The following is a 19,889-nucleotide window of genomic DNA, read 5'->3' as shown; positions in this document are numbered from 1 at the left end:
GCTGTTTTTATTGGTGAAGAATGGGTACAAATGGCCACGACTCCCGGGAAAATTTCCCCTGCTGTCCTATGAAATATTGCCTTGGGATCACTCCCATTCATCTGAGAGGGAATACAGTGCCTTGGTTTAAAGTTTCATCCGAAAAGACAGTACCTCCCGAAGTGTAGCACTCTTTCACTGTTACAGTGGAGAGACTGCCTTCACTTTTTTGTGCTTGTGTCCTGTACTGGGACTTGGACCACCAGCTTCTGGCTTAAAGGCAAATTGCTACTACCTGAACCATGGCTGCCCCAAACCTTTGCTATGGAAGTTTTCCACTTAATCAGCAAGGGGTGAAGTTTTTCCTCTCGGCTTCCATGTTGTGAGAGACTTCAGAAAAGTTTGAGACGGAAATTAAGTTTATCTGAGGGTAGATATTAAGAGTCCTTGTTCCCCTATACCCCGACCCCCACTCCCACCCCATAGATGCTGAAAATCTGAAAGAAGTGCACGAAATGCTGACACTGCCACCTGTCTGCACTGACTTGACAAAATATTGTGAGGGGGGTTTTCCAATCCTGCAGATCATGATTTTCTTGTTTGTTGAGATAGAAGTGACTGGCAAGCTGGAAAAAGACGCCTATTATGACAAAACACTGTGTCACCTTTACTTCCGAGTAAAATGATCTGTGCGTTCACCACTTTTGTTCCAAACTCATAACATGAATTTGAGAAGTACTTACAAGCGATATTGTCTGAACAGTGCACACCCTTATCCTCTCTCAACTGGCTGGTCCGAGAAGATAAGGTCCAAGGAGCAAGTGCAAGCAGGTCCAATATATAAGTGAGTAGAAGTAAAGTGCCTTGGCTCCTTACTCTCTGCTTAATAGTGTGCATCAGTAAGTCTAATTTATCAAGAATTTAAAAAGCTTTACAGAGGAGAGACAAAACAGAAGGTTTTGAACGCTGATGGATTCATGGCTTGTGCATCTTCTAGAAGATAGTTATAGAAGAATATTGACCAAAACCCAGTCCTAGAATGGTGTGATAGTATGGTGAATATACAATTAGATAAGCAATCCTGGTTTGGATTACTGACCTGGAATCTATGAATTCAACCCTCACTGATATGTTTTGGGAATTTCAATTCAGTTCATGAATCAAAATTGTGATCTTTATTCCCTTTTTGAAAGAAGAAGCCAGTATCAGTAATATAACAGGATATCTAGAAAACATGCCCCCTCTTGTTCACAGTGTGCCTTGGTCAGGGCAAGGTGCAGGGTATTTTAAAAAAAAGCTTTTCTTGCGATGTGGGCATCACTTGGCAAGGCTGGTATTTATTGCCTATCCTTAACTGCCCCTAGGCAGCTGGCATGAGCTGCTTGTCAGGCCATTTCAAGGTCAACCTCCGAGATAGCTGGGGCACATGTAAGGTGTCACATTTCCCCTCTGCAAAGGGACATTAGTGTACTAATCAGAATAATTATTAGTAAAATGAATCATTATTAGTACTTTATTAATGAATTAAATTGTTTGCAGTTGCTCTGGTTGGATTTGAACTCACATTAGGGGCGGCACGGTGGCACAGTGGTTAGCACTGCTGCCTCACAGCGCCTCACAGCGCCTGTAGACCCGGGTTCAATTCCCGACTCAGGCAACTGACTGTGTGGAGTTTGCACGTTCTCCCCGTGTCTGCGTGGGTTTCCTCCGGGTGCTCCGGTTTCCTCCCACAGCCCAAAGATGTGCGGGTCAGGTGAATTGGTCATGCTAAATTGCCCGTAGTGTTAGGCAAGGGGTAATGTAGGGGTATGGGTGGGTTGCGCTTCGGCGGGTCGGTGTGGACTTGTTGGGCCGAAGGGCCTGTTTCCACACTATAAGTAATCTAATCTCTGGAGACATCAGCTCAGGTCTCTGGATTCTTAGACCAAAAACATCACCACTGTACAACCATCTGCCCACAGGAGAGTGAGCAGATCAATATTTTTTAAAATTGCCATCAAGACATCATTAGTTAAAAAACACTTCTGTGGTAGGGCAGTGCTAAGTGGTATGAGTGGATAGAATAATCCTTTTGCCCATGGGACCTGAGTCCTTGACTTTAGACAGCTGTCAGATTCCACATTAAATAAATTTGGACAGTTCCAATCCTAGCACCCAGTTGTAGGGTGGGTGTGGTGGCGTGGTGAATATACAATTATGTTAGCAGTTCAAGCTTGGATTACTGATCTGGAATCTATGCATTGAAACCCTGTTGATGTATCACATAAAGCTTGGGAATTCCAATTTAGTTCATGAAATAAATTATGATTTCATATTTTCCCTTTTTGAAAAAAAGAAGCCAGTATCAGTAATATAACTAGAACAGTTTAAAAAAAAAATCTATTTAGTTCGCTAATGCTCTCCACCTTGGCTTAGTTATGGCCAATACATGATGCCCTCTGAAATGACTGAAAAAGACACTCGTTTTTTGTTTGATTACGCGATGTGGACTGGACCAACATTTATTGCTGTTAAATCTGTGGGTCTGGAGTCACGTGGAGATTGGTAGATTTCTTTCTTTCAAGGACATTTGTGAACCAGATGGGTTTCAACAATGTTTTCTGGTAGTTTTCAGTTCAACACATTTTGACTAAATTCAAATTTCACCTCTATTTCCTCCCTCCCCCACCCCCCGAAGGTAATTCACCAGCAGCTTTGTAAAGGACGATCAGGCATGGTTACTGATAGCTGCCTTATCCAGCTACATTAATGTCCCATTAATTTAAAAAATACAACAGATATTAATCCAACATGCAAAAATGCACATAATTGAATATAAATTGGTATCTGACATGATACATCTTAATGTCACAAGGATCTCGGCTTAATGAGAACTGAAAAGAAGGGGTTGCTGAACTGAGTTGCATTTGGATCTCTCTGTTGTAATTACCTGGGTTCATAGGAGAGTCAAATATTTCACTCATTAGTTTCCCTCATTAATAGATAGAAGGTATAAACAATATGTAAGCTCCTGTGAGTGCCAGATCCTGCGTGTTGGGATCAGTTTTCATTTCCTGGCAGTTACCTACACAGCAGAATTGTGTGAGATATTGCTTTTTTTTTGGATGAAATTCTAAACTCTACTGCATTCCCTCTCAGATGAATATGAATGATCCCAAAGCAATATTTCACAGAAGAGCAGGGAACATTTTTCCAGGAAGTCCTGACCATTTCTATTCACTCACCTTCACAACAAAAACCGCTTAATGCTAATTATCACTGTGTGGGCAGGGCTAATTGTGCGCAAATCTGTGTCCAAATTGGCTGATGCTTTTCTGACACTGCAGCAGTTGACTACATGTCAGGATAAAAGGTGTCTTGGTACTTTGAGATAGCCAATGATCTTCAATGGAGCTAAAATGCAAATTTTCTTTATTAGCGCACAGGAACACACGCGCGGACACTCACGTGGACAACTGTAACATAACCACAAAGTTATCAAACAAAGACCTTTAGTTTTCATTGCTGGACGGCCCTCTGAGATATCAATTCTCCTTCAGTTCTAGCCTCTTGAGAAACCATGATTTTAAATGCTTCACCATTGGCAGCCGTGCCTTCTGTTACTGAAAGCCCTAACTTCTGCAATTCTCTCCCTGAACCTATGCCTCTCCCAATAGCTCTCTTCCCTCCTTTTACATTCCCTTCAAACCGGCCCCTGCAGCCAAGTGTTTGTTCAGCTGTCCTCGTAGCTCCCTCTATGGCTTGTTATTAGATTTTGTTGGTGCTGTGGGGTATGCTAGTGTAATGGTAATATTGCTGCATGAGTAATGCAGACTCTTGGGCTAATGTTCTATGGTTTGCAGTTCAGTCCATCACATCAGGTGGTGTCATGTGAATTCAATGAAATAAAAATGTTGCTAATGACAATCACATAACCACCGTTGATTATTGAACCAGATTTTTACAACAATGTCCGAGAGAAAAGGAAACCTTACATCCTGACCAACATGTGATTCCAGGCCAGCATTGGAGTGGTCAGATTTTAACTGCTCTCTGCAGCAGTTTATTACCCACCCCCAGTTAAGAGTCACCCACATCACTGTGGACCTGGAGTGATATGTACACCAGACCAGGTAAGGACATCAGTTTCCTTCCTTAAAGGGCATTTGTGAACCAGATTGGTTTTTTTCCCCTCCAACCATCGACAGAGAATTCATGGTCATCATTAAACTCTTAATTCCAGATTTTTATTGAATTAAACTTTCACCACCAGAGTGGCACAGTGGCTCAGTGGTTAGCATTGCTGCCTCACAGCACCAGGAACCCGGGTTCAATTCCTCAGGTGTCTGTATGTCTGGAGTTTGTAATTCTCCCCATTTCTGCCCAGGTTTCCGTTAAGTGCTCTGTTTCCTCCCACAGTCCAAAGATGTGCAGGTTAGGTGGATTGGCCATGATAAATTACCCATAGTGTCCAGAGAAGTGCAAGTTAGGTGGATTAGACATGGGGACTGCAGAGTTACAGGGATAGGGTAGAGGGGTGGGATACTCCTTGGTGGGTCATTGTGGACTCGATGGGCTGAATGGCCTGATTCTATCTCCTATGGCAGGATTCAAACCCAGGTCTCTAGCTCATTGCTTGGATCCCTGGATTAATAGTCCAGTGATAATACCACTAGGTTGTTGGATTCCCTTGATACGTTTTACCGTTTTAAAGACTCTACAAAAATACAAATTGTTGTTGACAGCCAGCAGCTGTGTAGCAAGATATCAAATGCAGCCTGGCACTTTTCTCCCAGGTAGCCAGTAAATACTCGATTAGACAGCAGGCCGTAGCCTGATCGCAGGTACATATCTGATATGTCCTGTTTTGTTTTACAACTGCCTTTCACTTCTTGGCTCCTGAACTCTATGACTGCCTTATAAATTCAGAAGATTACTTTTTGCCCCAAGTGTCCATTGTTCTATACAAAAACCACCACTCGTGATAAGGTTATAGTCTGTAGCTCATTCCCAAATTGATATTATTCTGTACCCAATGACCTTTTAACTCCCTCCCAGTTAGTCATTATTAGTTACCTCATATCAGCCACAAGGCAGATGCCAGACATGTACTTATCCGTATGTATCCCTTTGTCTAGGTGCTGGACAGGAGAGTGCAATGTTTGTCCACACTAGGTCTTACGAAGATCTAACCACAGATGATGAAGTGAAGGGCTGTCTGGATAGTATTAACAAACCCATCACGGAAGAATCCCAGATTGAAGAGATCAGCAAAGATTTCAACGAACTAAGCACCCAACTGACCGGTGTTGCGATGGATGTGAACAAGGAGATGAGAGACAGTGACGCGGAAGGAGAGGGGTCATCTGGGAGATCACGCAGAGAGTCCGTGCTCTCGGAGAAAGAGGAGGACATAACAGCTGAGTCGTGGAGGCAGCACCGGAAGCACATCTTTGTCTTCAGTGATGCCGGGAAGCCGATTTACTCCCGTTATGGGACAGAGGAAGCTCTCTCCTCTATAATGGGGGTAATGGTGGCACTCATGTCCTTCATTGAGGCAAGCAAAAATGTGATCAAATCCATCCATGCAGGTGAGTTCAGCAGTTTCAGTTACTGCTTGTTGGGTTCCACTGTTCTTTTGTCTTAATGTTTCATGTACCGGACCCAGTAGGCTAAAGGAGTGGCTGAGCAAGATGTTGAACCTGCTGTAAGAGGCATACCTCACTGCTGGCTTTTCAATCCACCATCTTGCTGCAGTGCCACTACAAGAAACAGTCACTTGGTAGGATAGAGCCACAAAGCAGCTGACAAATCAGACGTGCTGTTCAAGCTGGTAATCTTGCACCTCTGAGGGCAGCGATAGCCCAGTGGGATTACCAATAGGTTAATCCATAGCCTGTTCTGGGTTTGAATCCCACACGGTAGGTGGTGGAGTTTGAAAATCTGGAATTAGGAATCTTAATAATGACCATGAATCGATTGTCAGGACAGTTGCAAGAATGCCATTTTTCAGAGGGATCATTAACTTGTACTACATGAGAAACAGGGGTCCTTTTGAAATTTGATACTCTTGTCTTTGGCCTGATGAGTGCAAGGTGAAAAGGTTCAACAGAATGTCGCTTTTGTCAGTGAAGCAATTGCTTTATTTTTCAATTTGTTCTTGGGATGTGGGCATCTCCAACTAGGTCAGCATTTATTACCTATCCCTAATTAGTCAAAGGACAGGTAACAGTCAACCACTCTCTCCTGGGCTTAAAGTGTTGACTTGAAGGTAAGGATGGCGCAAAATCCCTTCTCTAAAGGACACTAGTGAATCAGATGAGTTTTTAATCACAATCAATAGTGGTTTCATGGTCATCATGAGGCTAACTTCTTATTCCAAATATAGCCAAAAATAGGTGGCACGGTGGCTCAGTGGTTAGCACTGCTGTCTCACTGCGCCAGTGACCCAGGTTCGATTCCAGCCTCTGGTGACTGAATGTCTGCGTGGAGTTTGCACATTCTCCGCGTGTCTGTGTGGATTTCCTCCGGATACTCCGGTTTCCTCCCACAGACCAAAGAAATGCTGGTTAGGTGAATTGGCCATGCAACTTGCATAGTGTTTGGGGATGTTGTAGGTCAGGGATAAATGTAGAGTAATAGGGTTGGGGAGTGGGTTTGGGTGGGATCCTCTTTGTGGGATTGTTGGGCCAAAGGCCCAGTTTCCATACTGTAGGGATTCTATGATGATTCTGTAATGACATATTGAATTCAAATTTTGCTGTCTGCAGTGATGGGTGGGATTTGACCCTTGTCCCCAGAATATTAGCCTGGATTGCTAGTCAAATGACATTGCCACTGCCTCCTGTTAGCACAATAATATCACACTGACTACTATTTACATTACCCCTCTTTGTTTAAAATAAATTGCACACAGCTTGTGTTGAGCTGGGAAGATATGTCCGTTTGTCTGACTGCCCAAACAGTATCTCTTGATCACCATGCAGAAAGGGTTTATGGGATGGCCAGGGAAATATCTCTGCCTTTTGGTACCATGTGCTGATCAGGAACACAGTGCTGTCGCTGTCATGAGTTCAGTGCTGTAATCTTCTGTCAGCCTTGTGTGGCACTGGGCAATGTCCCTGTTTCTAACCCAGAAGTCCCAATTCAAGTCCCATTCCAGGAGTTGATGGCCAAGGAAGGTGTGTTCATCGTGCTGCCAAGCAGGTTGAGTGTCAACTTGTAAATCCTTTCAACACACACAAGTGGCAGATAGTAAGGAATGGGAAAGATTCTTGGTCAGTCTGGTGATGGAGTTCGTGCTGTCTAAGTGCACTGTGACCACCACCATAACCATATACTACCATATAGTACCAGAGGTTAATACTGTTCAGTGTCCAGGCGTATTCTTTTCTAATTAGATTTTTATTTTTACTCACACTCCAACACCACTGGATGTAGATACAGTAAACTTTTCATGAACTGGCCTCTGTGGAATGATTGATATAATATGGCCGATCATGAAGAGGTCCACATTATCAATGTAAAAACACTTACTAAGTAATAGAAACATTATGCAGGGGGCATACACATCCCTGTTATACTTAATTTACAGCATAAATCACTTAAATAGTAATGCAACTTCACTTAAATAAAAAAGATTTTCTCTCACACCCTCAACTGATGTTCAGGCACCACTGAGACTACGATAATACAGTAAACTTCACCATGCTTGTGGTATATAATTTTTGTCGGTTTATCGAGAACGCCGAATTCAAAAGGTACCAGTTGAAACAAAGTTTGGTGTATTTTTAATTAACCTATTCAGGTGGGTCTTGAACCAGGTGTTCCTGGTCCAAAGGTAGGATCACTGCCACTGTGATACAAAAATCCTTCCACCAATGGCATATGGGGAACAAGAAATCATATGTTAATGAGCATAAAGCCATCAACTGTTCCCTAGTCCTCTTTGATTTTGGGCACCTCTTCCAGAACCAAATAGGTGATATCTTATTATATGAAAAGTTCTTCCCCTCAATTCCCTACATTATTCTGAGTTATAGAGTCATACAACATGGAAACAGATCCTTTGGTCCAACCCGTCCGCACCAATCAGAAATTCCAAGCAAACCTAGTCCCATTTACCAGCATTTGGCCCATATCCCTCCAAACCCTTCCTATTCATCTCCCCATTCGGATGCCTGTTAAATGCTGTAATTGTGTCAGCCTCCACCACTTCCTCTGGCAGCTCATTCCATACACACATCATTCTCTGTGTGAAAATGTTACCCCTCAAATAAGCCATACCTCTGTAGGCGAAGGCTTGCTCTCAGTTATCCATAAACATTGTCTGTAATTAGCCAGCAGGGAACGTACAGCAACAGCTGAGGTGACTGACGTTTTCCCTGTTTGAAATTCCTCACAATCTGTGCAATATGCTCATTTCGTGAAAATGTCTCCAGTTGTCCTGGTCTGTCCCCATACCCCAAACCTGTTGATCTCCGGTAACCACCACAATGAACCTTGTTTGTAGCCACCCCATCGTCGAGACACCTACTGATAAGGACAGCACTGAGAGCTGGATCACAGTTGTACCATGACTGTCAGCTGAAGTTGCCTGAACATGCAGTTGAGCCTATAGCTGGGAGATTAGAGAGAGCCCTTTGCTGTCGGTGAGGGGAAAGGGAGCCCCTGTAAATAATGAGTGGTGAGCAGATCTGCTGTCAGCATTTTTTCAAAGAAGGAAAAACTTACTTCACTGGGAACACCATTGACTCTTCATTAGCCTTAAAGGCTTTAGTTAGCTGCAGGACATATGGAACAGGTATTTTAGGCTGTTGAGTGGTGTCTTGTTACCTTTCTCCGAGGAAATAGCTATGGATAGATGCTCAGTATTGACCAGCCGTGCTATAAGCAGTTGTGGTGCAGAATGTGGTGGTTAATTCCCTGCTTTTGTTTGTGACAGAGGGTTACAAGGTGGTATTTGTTCATCGGAGCCCCCTGGTCTTTGTAGCTGTCGCTCGTACCCGCCAGTCCGAGCAGGAAGTGGCTAAAGAGCTTCTGTACGTTTACTACCAGATAATTAGCCTGGTGACTTTAACCCAGCTCAACAGAATCTTCGAGCAAAAGAAGAACTATGACCTCCGCCGGCTGCTTGCAGGCTCTGAGAGGATTACAGACCACCTCCTCGATCTCATGGGCAAAGATCCCAGTTTTTTAACGTGTGCAGTGCGATGTCGGCCCTTGCCGTCTTCTGTGAGAGACACGATTAGCAGCAGCCTGCAGCAGGCAAAAGACAAAAGTCTCGTCTTCTCCATTCTGGTCGCTGAGAACCAACTGGTTACGCTGGTGAGGAAGAAAGACCAATTCCTTCATCCCATCGATCTCCATCTTCTCTTCAACCTCATCAGCGCATCCACCTCCTTCCGAGAGGGAGAGGCCTGGACTCCCATCTGTCTGCCCAAGTTCAACTCCAGTGGTTTCTTCCATGCGCACATTTCCTACCTCGATCAGGCAAGCAGCCTGTGTTTGCTCCTCATCTCTACCGATCGCGAGCACTTCTTCACCATCTCCAACTGTAAGAGCAAATTTCTGGAACGCATAAAGAGACGGAATACCTTGCAGACATTGCTCGAAGAGTTACGGTCTCCATCCTACAGTGTTTCTCAAGTGGGCATCCCAGACCTCAGGCACTTCATCTACAAGTCAAGAAGCTCAGGTCTATTCACGAGGTAAGAAACAAACCGAGTTATCCAAATGATATAAATGAAAGAAAGGCATCCGTTTTCAAAGTGCCTTTTATATTCCTAGGGTTTTCAAAGGCGATTTAATACTAATCAGGCACTTTTGAAGTTGTGGTGATGTCAGAATTCAGTAACCAATTTGTATACAGTAAGATCCCACAAACAGTCATGTGACAATACGCAGGTATTCTGTTTTTTGTGAAGTTTGAGTGAAAAATATCAAACAGAACTCCAGGGATAACTCCTCTGCTCTTAATTGCAATAGTTCCATAAGATTATTCCACTCCAGTACAATGAAGAGTGTTCACTTTACTACCTGAACTGAAAAGTGGCATCTCTGACACTGTGGTGCTCCCTTAGTACTGCACTGGTGCATTGGGCTAGATTTTGTGTTGGAGTCGGGAATAGGATTTGAACTTTCAACCTTTCAATTAAGAGGAATAAATGAATACTGCACAATGAATAAGTGGGATAACAGTTTCATTATCTGTTTGCTGTTATTAAACGACTCTGATCCAACGGAGCAAACAAGCTCTGTTCAATTTGTAGTCCATCCAAGTTTCCCTGTCAAAAATTAACTGTAGAAAATCATTGGTTGACTATCAGCACAAGAAACTATGCTGTAAGGACTGCTGTATTCAGGCACAGTGAGAAGCATGGAATAGGTTTGCTATTGAGTAGAATTAAATAGCCATTTGGTATGGTGGTAATGTTCCTACCTCTGCTCAGGAGGTCTAGGTTCAAGTCCCACTTGCTCCCAAGGTGTGTTATAAGGTTTCGGAACAGCTTGAGTATAATTTGCATCGTTCTGCTAATTTTACATGGACAGTACAGTACATAGTAACTTCATTGCTATTTTATCAGTTGATGTAATTTGCCAGATTATCCTCCTGCATAACATTCTCATCCTCCCTTGCTTTCATTTTCCCTCACTGTCTGAGGATTTTCTCTCAGAGCTCAGTCAGGCAGACATCTCCTCACTTTCCCACCATCCCAAGGTTTCTTCCTTGTTCTGAAAGGCTTCCTCTTCAGAATATTCTTGATTCGTTAGGTTGCCTGCTGGGTTTTCTCCTCTTTCAGAGATAAACCGATTCTGTAGATGGTTCCTGCCCTCACATATGCAATTGATCACCATTATGCTATGTCCTGCCCTTTAAGCAGGATCACAGGAGCGTCAGACATTTGGAAATTCAAAATCAGTGTTCCTATATTGATCAGAAAAGAACAGAATGTCTTTGACATTTTGACGTGGAGATAGACAGTCAAATAATGTCAGCGTCCCAACCTCTGTCTTCACAACACAGTAAAATTAAAACCTTCAAAGACCCTATAAATTTACCCCAGTGGTTCCCAACCAGACATTTTGAATGACTGGTCTCATTAATAAATTAATGGGAATAATTAATGTAAGACAGTGGGTTTATACCAAAAGATTTAATAATTTATTAACAACACATTAACTTCAACACAACAAATTTAAACAGCAAAGTAATCTAATTAATGTCTGGTTAAGCTCAATCCTCCTTGATGCTAGCTCCCATTCTTTCACAAAGACAGACAGACACGATTAAGGGCTAAATCAAAAAGGAAAAATAAGTGAGGTGTAACTGGGTCGTTCGTTCAGGCAGACTTCACAACCTGTCACATAATTGGAACGTAAGATTATATTTTGCATTGTTTCTGATGGCACCAATGCATGCAGATAGCAGGCTCTGAGGAATATTAATTTAATTCTTATTACTGAGATTTTATTCTCTGAACTTTCAACAAGATAATGAGGTGACAACCAGGGGGAGCAATCCATCTGACCTCCAAAAACCAGTTCAAACTCTGCCCTCTCCCTGCCAGACTTATTGTCTAGCCATGAGATCCCAGTCAATGCTTAACATCTGCCATCTGTTTGAGCATAAGGTAAATCTGCTGTTGAAGTGTCTGTAGAGCACCTTTGAGCAAATAACCTGCCGATAACTTCAGGCCAGGCCTCATGAAGAAATTACAGCTTGGTTGTTCTCTTTCTCTTGAACAAGCTGCTGTTCACAGTCAAAAGGTCACCTTTAAGCTCTCAGCTCCAAACCCAAAAATGATTAAAAAGAGACATGAAAATAATGGAAAATCAGCAAGGGTTCCAATATAAGTACAAATTAGGCCCCGTTCCGAGAACCAACTGACTATTCACCTGAAAAGCTCAAGTCAGCAAATGTGAAGCCCAAAGCATTTCATGGTGAATTAACTACTTTTAATGTAGATAAGCCTTTTCCATGCAATCAGATTCCACTCAATTTAAGAGAAAAAACATTCCTTTGTGGGATTTAGGTATCGCTGGGCAAGGGCAGCATTATTGTCCATTACTACTTGCCCTTGACCTAGGTGAGTTGCTAGGCAATTTCTGAGGGCAGTTCAGAGTCATTGGCAGGAGGCTGGAATTACATGTAGACCAGACCAGGTAAGGATGACAGATTTCCTTCCCTCAAGGTCATTAGTGAACCAGATGGGTCGCCTTATAATCGTGGATGCTAGCTTTCATGGTCACCATGAGTGAGGCTCACTTTGCATTCTGGATTCACACCCTGAATTTAAGTTTCATCAGCTGCTGAAGTGTGATTTGAACCTGTGTTTCCAGAGCACTAAAATAAAAGCAAAACATTTGATACTGAAGGTTTGGATTCAAACCAAACCTGAACAGAATCGCAGAATTTTACACACAAAGGGAGAACATTCAACCCATCATGTCTGTACCAGCTCCTGAAAGAGATATCCAGCCAGTCTCACTTTCCAGCCCTATCTCTGTAGCCTCTAAATTCATCCATTATAAATATATATCCAGATCTCTATTCAAGCCTCCTTTTATCAAAGTGAGTTTAAACTCACGGTCAGCTGGTATTTGGTGAACCACCCATTTTAATAGAGTATTGGCTCTTCAAACTAAAAGAATACAAATTCCATGTTGCGTTTCAGAGAGAAACAAAGTCAACGTTTTGGTCCATAATGACTCGTCCAGAGTTTTTCCAACGCTTGCTATTTTGATTCCCTCGAGGATAAGCCTAGGTTACCTACAAATACCATGATGGCATAGTTTCTTTCAGGGATGATGCAGGAAGTTTATTTTGATAAGGAAACATCTTCCTTTCAATGGTATATTGCAGTTGGGTGAAATTCAGTTCTCCAAACATGCAGACAATGACGTGCTTACTTCTTCCTGTTTCTTACTTCAGACTTGTCCCAGCAATTGCTTTAAATCCAAAAGTCCTATGACTCTATGACGATGTAAATGCCTTGTGTTTTTTTTTCTGTTTGGTAGCCCAGAGGTCGAAGCTCCTTACGTAGCTGAGGAAGAACAGGAGAGGCTGCTGGGATTGTATCAGTATCTGTACAGTCGAGTCCACAACTCTGCAAGGCCTCTGAAGTACATCTATTATGCGGGAGACCGAGAGAACTTATTGGCATGGGTAAGAACTAAGCCTTGGAAAGTTCTGGTACATCACATCAAAGTGACAGCACCGATATAGGCCATTCAGTCTGTGCCAGTGTCTAACACTCTACACCAGCCTCCTCCCAGCTCAGTCTTAACTCTCAGGTCCAGCTCTTATTAGATTCAAGAATCATATGGATGAGGTTGGCATGGTGGCTCAGTGGTTAGCGCTGGTGCCTCACAGTCCCAGGGATCGGATTCAGTTCTACCCTTGGGCAATTGTCTGTGTGGAGTTTCCATATTCTCTCTTGACAATTGAACCCTTCGGGAGGGAATTTGCCATCCTTACCAGGTCTGGCCTACGCACAACTCCAGACCAACAACAATGTGGTTCACTTTTAACCGCAGTTGGGGATGGACAATAAATGCTGGCCCAGTCAGTGATGCCAACATCATTGAATAATAAAAAAAAAGGTACTTGGCTTTTGAACTAGCTCCCTGAGCAGCTCTGGGAATGTAACCCTGTTACTGTAGAGGAGTTCAGCCTCAGCTGTTGCCAAGCAATGAACATCATTTGAACCCTAGAGTTAGTTGCTGTATTGGAAATGTGATTCGGTTGCAGTAAATTGCAGTCTTGTCAGGACACAGGGAGGTGTGTTGGTGAAGTAGAGTATTAAGAGTATCATCCCGAATCTAGGTTAGAGGTTCACCCACTTGCAACTGATGGGGCAACTAAATCTGAACAGCCCCGTTCTCTGCCCAGTGCAGTACTTGATGTTAGAATGCCACATGGCTAACTGGAGAGGGAGTGAATGCCGAAGCCAATTCCTTTTGGAGCAATGTTCAGTGAGGCAATAGCTCGGCCATGGGGGTTATAAAGTCAGGGGTCAGACAATCGGTGAAGTGGGACCGTGGAACATTCTGAAGGCAGAGATAGATGAAGTCCCATTAGACAGGGAGATCAAAGATTATTGAGGGCGGATGGGAATGTGGATTTCAAAACACTAACCAATCAATTTTATTGAACGGTGGAGCAGGCTTGAGGGGCTGAATGGCCTACTCCTGATTCTATTGCTCACATTCGTGTCTATGCTGGAATTACGGAAGGAGAGGCAGCAGTGTGCTATATTGAAGTAGAGACCACTTCTATTCTGGACCTGACTTAGGGTTTGCCTTAGCTAGGATCAACAGATGGAGCGGTGTCAAGGAATGTAGTTTACTTGGGTTTTTTTATCCTAACTTGCCTTGAGTGGAGAGGATGCGGTAGGATAACGTACCGGAAGTTTCAGTCTGCCTTCAGTCCTGCACATCACAACTGAGCTGGGAACGCTCACTAATGTCGTTGGTGTGAGATGGTTGAGGCAACTTCTATTAACTGGTGTTCAAGTAACATGAAATTGTTATGTGCTAGAGGAGGCCATTTGGCCCAACGTGTCTGCTCCTAGCTCCCTGAGCATTTCAACCCGACAACAATCTGGTGCCTTTCCCTGTAACCCTGCACACTATTCCTAATTAAATACTCACCTGATGGCCCCTTAAATGTCTCTGCTGGTCCTTCCATGCTTCCAGATGGCGCATTCTAAAGCATCCCTCCCCTTCGCATCTTGAGGCCGGAATGTTGGTCAATGTTGATGTGAAGGATGAGAACTCTCTCTGTTTCCCTAACTCCTGTCCTGTCTCTATCTCGCTGTTCAGGTCACGAGTGGATTTGAACTCTACATGTGCTTTTCTCCGTTGGGAACCAAAGCTACTGCGGTAGGTGCCATTAGCAAACTAATGAAGTGGATTAGGAAAGAAGAAGACAAGCTGTTCATCCTCAACCCTGTGACTTACTGACAGAGCGTCGTGATGGAGTGAGTGACTCCCTCTCTACTGACCAAAAACACAAACTGACTAACTGACCGTGAGAGCCTGTTCACAGGGAGCCAGGAAGATTAATGACCACTAATGTTTGTCACCGAGGTTTCTTTCTCAACAAATGAAGGGGTAAGATGTATTACAAAAAAAAACACTACTTCCGTTACAATTACTGTACACCAATTGGGCATCAATACCATTTTGGGTTTTATCTCCCCATTTTCATTCTCTTCACCCACCCTGAATATCCATCATTATATACAAGCCCTGAGTTATACATCTATAGCTGGAGATTTGCCGGTCTCTCGGGTCAAGAAACAATCTCACAGGCCCCTCTGTAACTCGGACAACTTTGTTACAGCTCCATGTTAGTTCGGGCGCTTCAGAGATGATCTCTGATGGTCAGTAGGGCCAGGGTTGTCAAAAGTACTTACAAAATCCTGCGCTGACATGATTTCCCCTTTTAAAAAGAGACACCCACCAAAGTTGCCGTGAAATCTGAGGTAACCCCTGGAGAAACACCTTTCCCAAGTGTTGCACTGACAAAGTAAGAGATTGTGAGAGTGAAGCCACAGATGGTGGATGATGTCACTGTGGGGGAAGGCCATTTGGCCCCACAAGCCCATTCTATCAAAGATTTGTCTTTTAAGAGGACAGTCATTTTCAAAACAAACCTCAAGTAACCCTAATAGCCGAAAATCTTCGGCGCCACTGATCGGGGACCACTTGTGATTGTGTCGAATACCTTAAAGTGAACTTGTGTAAATTCTCATGCTTAATAAATCAGGTGTTGAAAAGGAATTTTTAAAAAAAAGGAAGGTGATAGAGATAAAAAGATAGAAAATGTCAACATTCTTCAGACTTTTGCCACGTTTCGTGGAAAACGTGTGATTGAACGGTGGTGGGGTGGGGGTGTTTTTCTGTTGGCTAAAATCAATGAGAAACCAGGTAGTCCCCAAACAAGGTTTGTGATCCCTGCCACAGGATCTTCTTTCTGTATTGTGGACCCAGGCAATAAGAGGGAGGTCCACCTCTGTGAATGACACAGTTAGGATTTGTTCTATCAGAACAACGACTTGCATTTCTTGTAAGGACTTTAATATCATTGAACATCCTTTATTGGAGCATTATCAAATGGACTTTGACACCAGATCTCTCACTGTCCCAAATAATGGATTTCCTCAGGATCATCCCAACAGAAAGGCAGACGGCAGAGGGGATTAGTGAGGGAATTCCAGAGCTCCTTGGGAACTGAGGGCACGGCCACAAAAGATCCAGTAAATAAAATGGAGTAGCTAAGAGGTTGGCTTGGAGGAGTGCTGATATCCTGGACGGTTTGGGGTTGCAGGAGACTGTAGAGATGGGGAGGAGTAAGGCCCTGGAAGGATTTCCGATTAAGTGGGAGAATTTCAATCAGTTGCCTACGTCCAAGTGTTCATTTTGTGCTGACTGAATAACCAAGATTCTGTTCTGTCTCCATGACACAGGCACTCTCACCCACTTCCTGAGCTCAGGATGTTGGCCGTTGTTCTGTTAAAACCTCAAAGGAATAGAAATGTCCTGGAAATGAGGAACAGAATGTTATCATTAGAAAGAGCCTAACAGATTAAACACATACTTCAAATGCTTAAGCTTTATAGTTTTCAATGTGACTGTTTAGAATGTGAACAGTTTTGCAGTTACTGAATTGCTTTAATGGCAGCTTGGTCTTAGAAAACTGGCAGAATTGAAAATTTTGTGAATTATTTTATAATAGTATTCACTGACTCGTGCTGCTCGCTTTTTAATTAAAAAACCCTCTGTCGCACCCTGCTGGTAGAGTAGTGCAGTGCAAAAAGAAGTATTACTTAAAGTCAGCCTGAGACTTTGATTGAACTGACAACAAACCTTGAAGCTGTATAGATGTAAAAATTAGGATCAGGAGTAGGCCATTGGGCCCCTTGAACCTGCCCCACCATTGAGTCAGAAAATGGCCGATCTGATTACTTCACATGCACGCTGAGAACTGACAACATTTCACCCCTTGCTTGCCAAGAATTGATCCACCTCTGATTTAAAGATTTTAAAGACCATGCTCCTGCCAGTTTTTGGGGGGAGAGAAAAGTCCCAAAAACTCACAACCCTCTGTGAGGGGGAGAAAAAAGCTTCTCTTCATCTCTTGTCTCAAGTGGACAACCCCTTATTTTTCACAGCGATCTCTGGTTCTGGATTTTCTCACAAGACGAAACCTCCTCTCCGCATTTTCATCAAAACCCTTCAAGATCTTAAATAGACAAAAACTATTTGCTGAAGAAACTCAGCAGGTCTGGCAGCATTTGGAGAGAAATGTTCATGTTTTGAGTCATGTACGACTCCTCTTTAGAGCTTCTATGTCCTCTTTCCACCACCACCACCACCACCCCCCCTCCGTCTCTCTCTCTCTCTCTCTCTCTCTCTTTATCTCTTTTTTTTCTCCCCCTGTCTCTCTTTCTCTCTCCCTTTTCCTGCTTAGCAAAAATAGATGTTCCTGTACAACGTGACTTGCAGAAAAGGCACCTGGAGATATTGGAAGGAATGGGAGAACATAGAATGCAGTTTGACTTTAAAACGTGCACAATGTCTTTTTGATCCAAATTTTAAAAATGTGTGTGGTTGAGGGAATGTATCTATGTATGTGTGTGAAGGAGAGATTTTCCAATGCTACGATAATCCTGTTGAGTGAGTTTCTCCGGTGGTAAACAGCCTGGTGTTTTCACACGCAGCGAATGTTGTCATTTAAAACGAACCTTATTATTTCTTACTAACCCTCCCCCCCACTTCACTCAGTTCACTTTGGCCTGGATTCAGGTCTCACAATGCTGTCACATGACCGAGTTGCAGGAGGGAAGACCAAATGTTGGTAGTTAAACAAAGTTACACAATCCTGAGAGTGTTTGTAAATGACTGGAGACACAGCTTTGGACTTTGGATGTTTAAATAAAGAGTTGGTTTATCACCCCACCTGATATTCTGAAGTTCTCAGTGTAATATGTTGGGTTTGGTGGATAATTACTACTTCTTTCCCTTCAAAAGAGCATGATGACTAACCAGGAAATACTAAGGCACCTATTTAACACTCCTTAATGATCAAGTGACTGAGTGAACCGATTACACAGCATATCCATGAGATTAATTTGGAGAATTGCCCTGTGGGGTGCAGTTATCATGTCATCTTGAGATGACTGACACCTTGACTACTCACACTAGTGTAAACATGACTGGGTAAAAGTCCCTCACAGATGCTCATTATTTTCACAGTGTTAATTAAAGCTCCCTGATGTGACATCACTCAGCAAATATGTTCCAGTCCTGCGTTTGGTACATGGGTACATTTGCTGCATTGCCCTTACATTAAATGACATTACTGCCCCCTCTCCTCAACACGAATGTATAAAACCCAGACTCGCTTTATTCTTCTCTGTTAGTGACCATGGCAATCTGATGGGTTCTTTACTTGTCAACCTTTCTGTCTTCAGTATTTAAATGAGAGCGAGCTGTTCATCTTTTATGCTTAGCTCTTGCTGCTGCTCTCTGTGTATATTTATGTCTTTGTAACTATTTACAGTTCTTTATGTATGTGAGTTTGTGTATTTTGTGTGTTTGAGACAGACTGTGTTTATGTGTGGGTGAGACACTATTTGTGTTTATATACATGTATGTTTATGAAAGACACTATATGTGTATGACACTGCATGTGTGTGAGATACTTGTGATTTTAACTGTTTGTGTGTGTGAAAGAGAAAGACAGATGCTTGTGATTTTAACTATATGTATGTATGACACTGTTTTGTGTGTGTGTTTGTGTGAGTGAGAGATACAGATGTGTGTGTGTGTGTGTTTTGAACCGTTTCTGTACCCCTCATATGATATGTCAGACTGGGCCGATTGTAGCTTCTCTCTGTTCCTTCTTTTGTCTTGTCATTTTTAGTTCCTTTCCAAGGATAAAGTCTTTGATAATGAAAGGTCACAGATCTGAAACATGAACTTGATTTCTGTCTCCATCGATGCTTCTGAACCTGCCTAGTCTTTCCAGCTGTTATCTTTTAGCTTTTTGCTTCACTCTATACAACTTATATGAAACAGAGAGGGGCGTTTTGTGCAGCAGTTGCACCCAGTGTGAGACTGAACTCAGGTTACTGCCTGTGACATGGTCTGGCCAAAATTGTTCTGCTACACAATAAAGATATCAGCTTGATTAGCTTTATCAAACACATGCAAGGTGGGTAAGTGATCCCAACCTCCTTCAGAAACAGGTTAATGTAAATCCAACCTGTGTCTGGAGATAGTGCTCTGGTTTCATGGCTCTCTTCTACCGCCTGGTGTGCATAACTGGTATTGCAATGCTACTGTCGAGTCTGCCACTTCCAAATCTATAAAACAATGAAAGGCCTACCTGAGGTATTTAACACTGTGTAAAGCACTGAGTTCATAACTAAAAATCAAACATTAATTGATGCCAGACTAACTTTAAATTATAATTGTTGATGATTCAGTAGTGGATTACTCCTCAGGGAGGGTGACTGTGGCTGCGTTAAAGAACCAGAATTTTACTCCCAGATTATTAAGATTGTATTAAAATACATACTATAATTATACATCTGTTTTCTAGAGTCTTAATTAAAGTGTGACAAGAACAGGAAGGAATTTAATATTCATTGCTTGTGTCTGCTTCTGGAGGACAATTGGAGCAATGCTGTCTCTAGGGGAAATGGCTATAAATTGGGGACATGTTGAAATGTGTTGAGAGTGTGGTGCTGGAAAAGCACAGCAGGTCAGGCAGTATCCGAGGAGCAGGAGAATCGACGATTGAAATGCCAATGCATTTGTAATTAAGGAAGATGCAAGTATGTTTATTGTTTGGCTGGAATTTTCACGATTATTACTTCAATGAAATACCAGAAAAAAAACATTTGTTACCTAATTAA

At 42.7% G+C, this 19,889-nt stretch overlaps 1 protein-coding gene across 4 annotated transcripts in view; it reads left to right on the top strand.

Moving 5' to 3' along the window:
* Nucleotides 1-19,889, top strand: part of mon1a (MON1 secretory trafficking family member A) — a 60,961-nt gene extending 41,072 nt beyond the window's left edge. For all 4 annotated transcript variants that reach the window (XM_060835394.1, XM_060835396.1, XM_060835393.1 and 1 more), the window contains 4 exons: nucleotides 5,097-5,549; nucleotides 8,903-9,668; nucleotides 12,979-13,126; nucleotides 14,785-19,889. In XM_060835394.1, coding sequence (XP_060691377.1) covers nucleotides 5,097-5,549; nucleotides 8,903-9,668; nucleotides 12,979-13,126; nucleotides 14,785-14,925 — 1,508 coding nt within the window. In that variant the 3' untranslated portion in view covers nucleotides 14,926-19,889. The remainder of the gene's footprint in view (nucleotides 1-5,096; nucleotides 5,550-8,902; nucleotides 9,669-12,978; nucleotides 13,127-14,784) is intronic.

Source organism: Hemiscyllium ocellatum, chromosome 14, assembly GCF_020745735.1.
Source record: "Hemiscyllium ocellatum isolate sHemOce1 chromosome 14, sHemOce1.pat.X.cur, whole genome shotgun sequence".
NCBI lineage: Eukaryota > Metazoa > Chordata > Chondrichthyes > Orectolobiformes > Hemiscylliidae > Hemiscyllium > Hemiscyllium ocellatum.
This window is presented reverse-complemented; position numbering and strand designations above follow the sequence as displayed.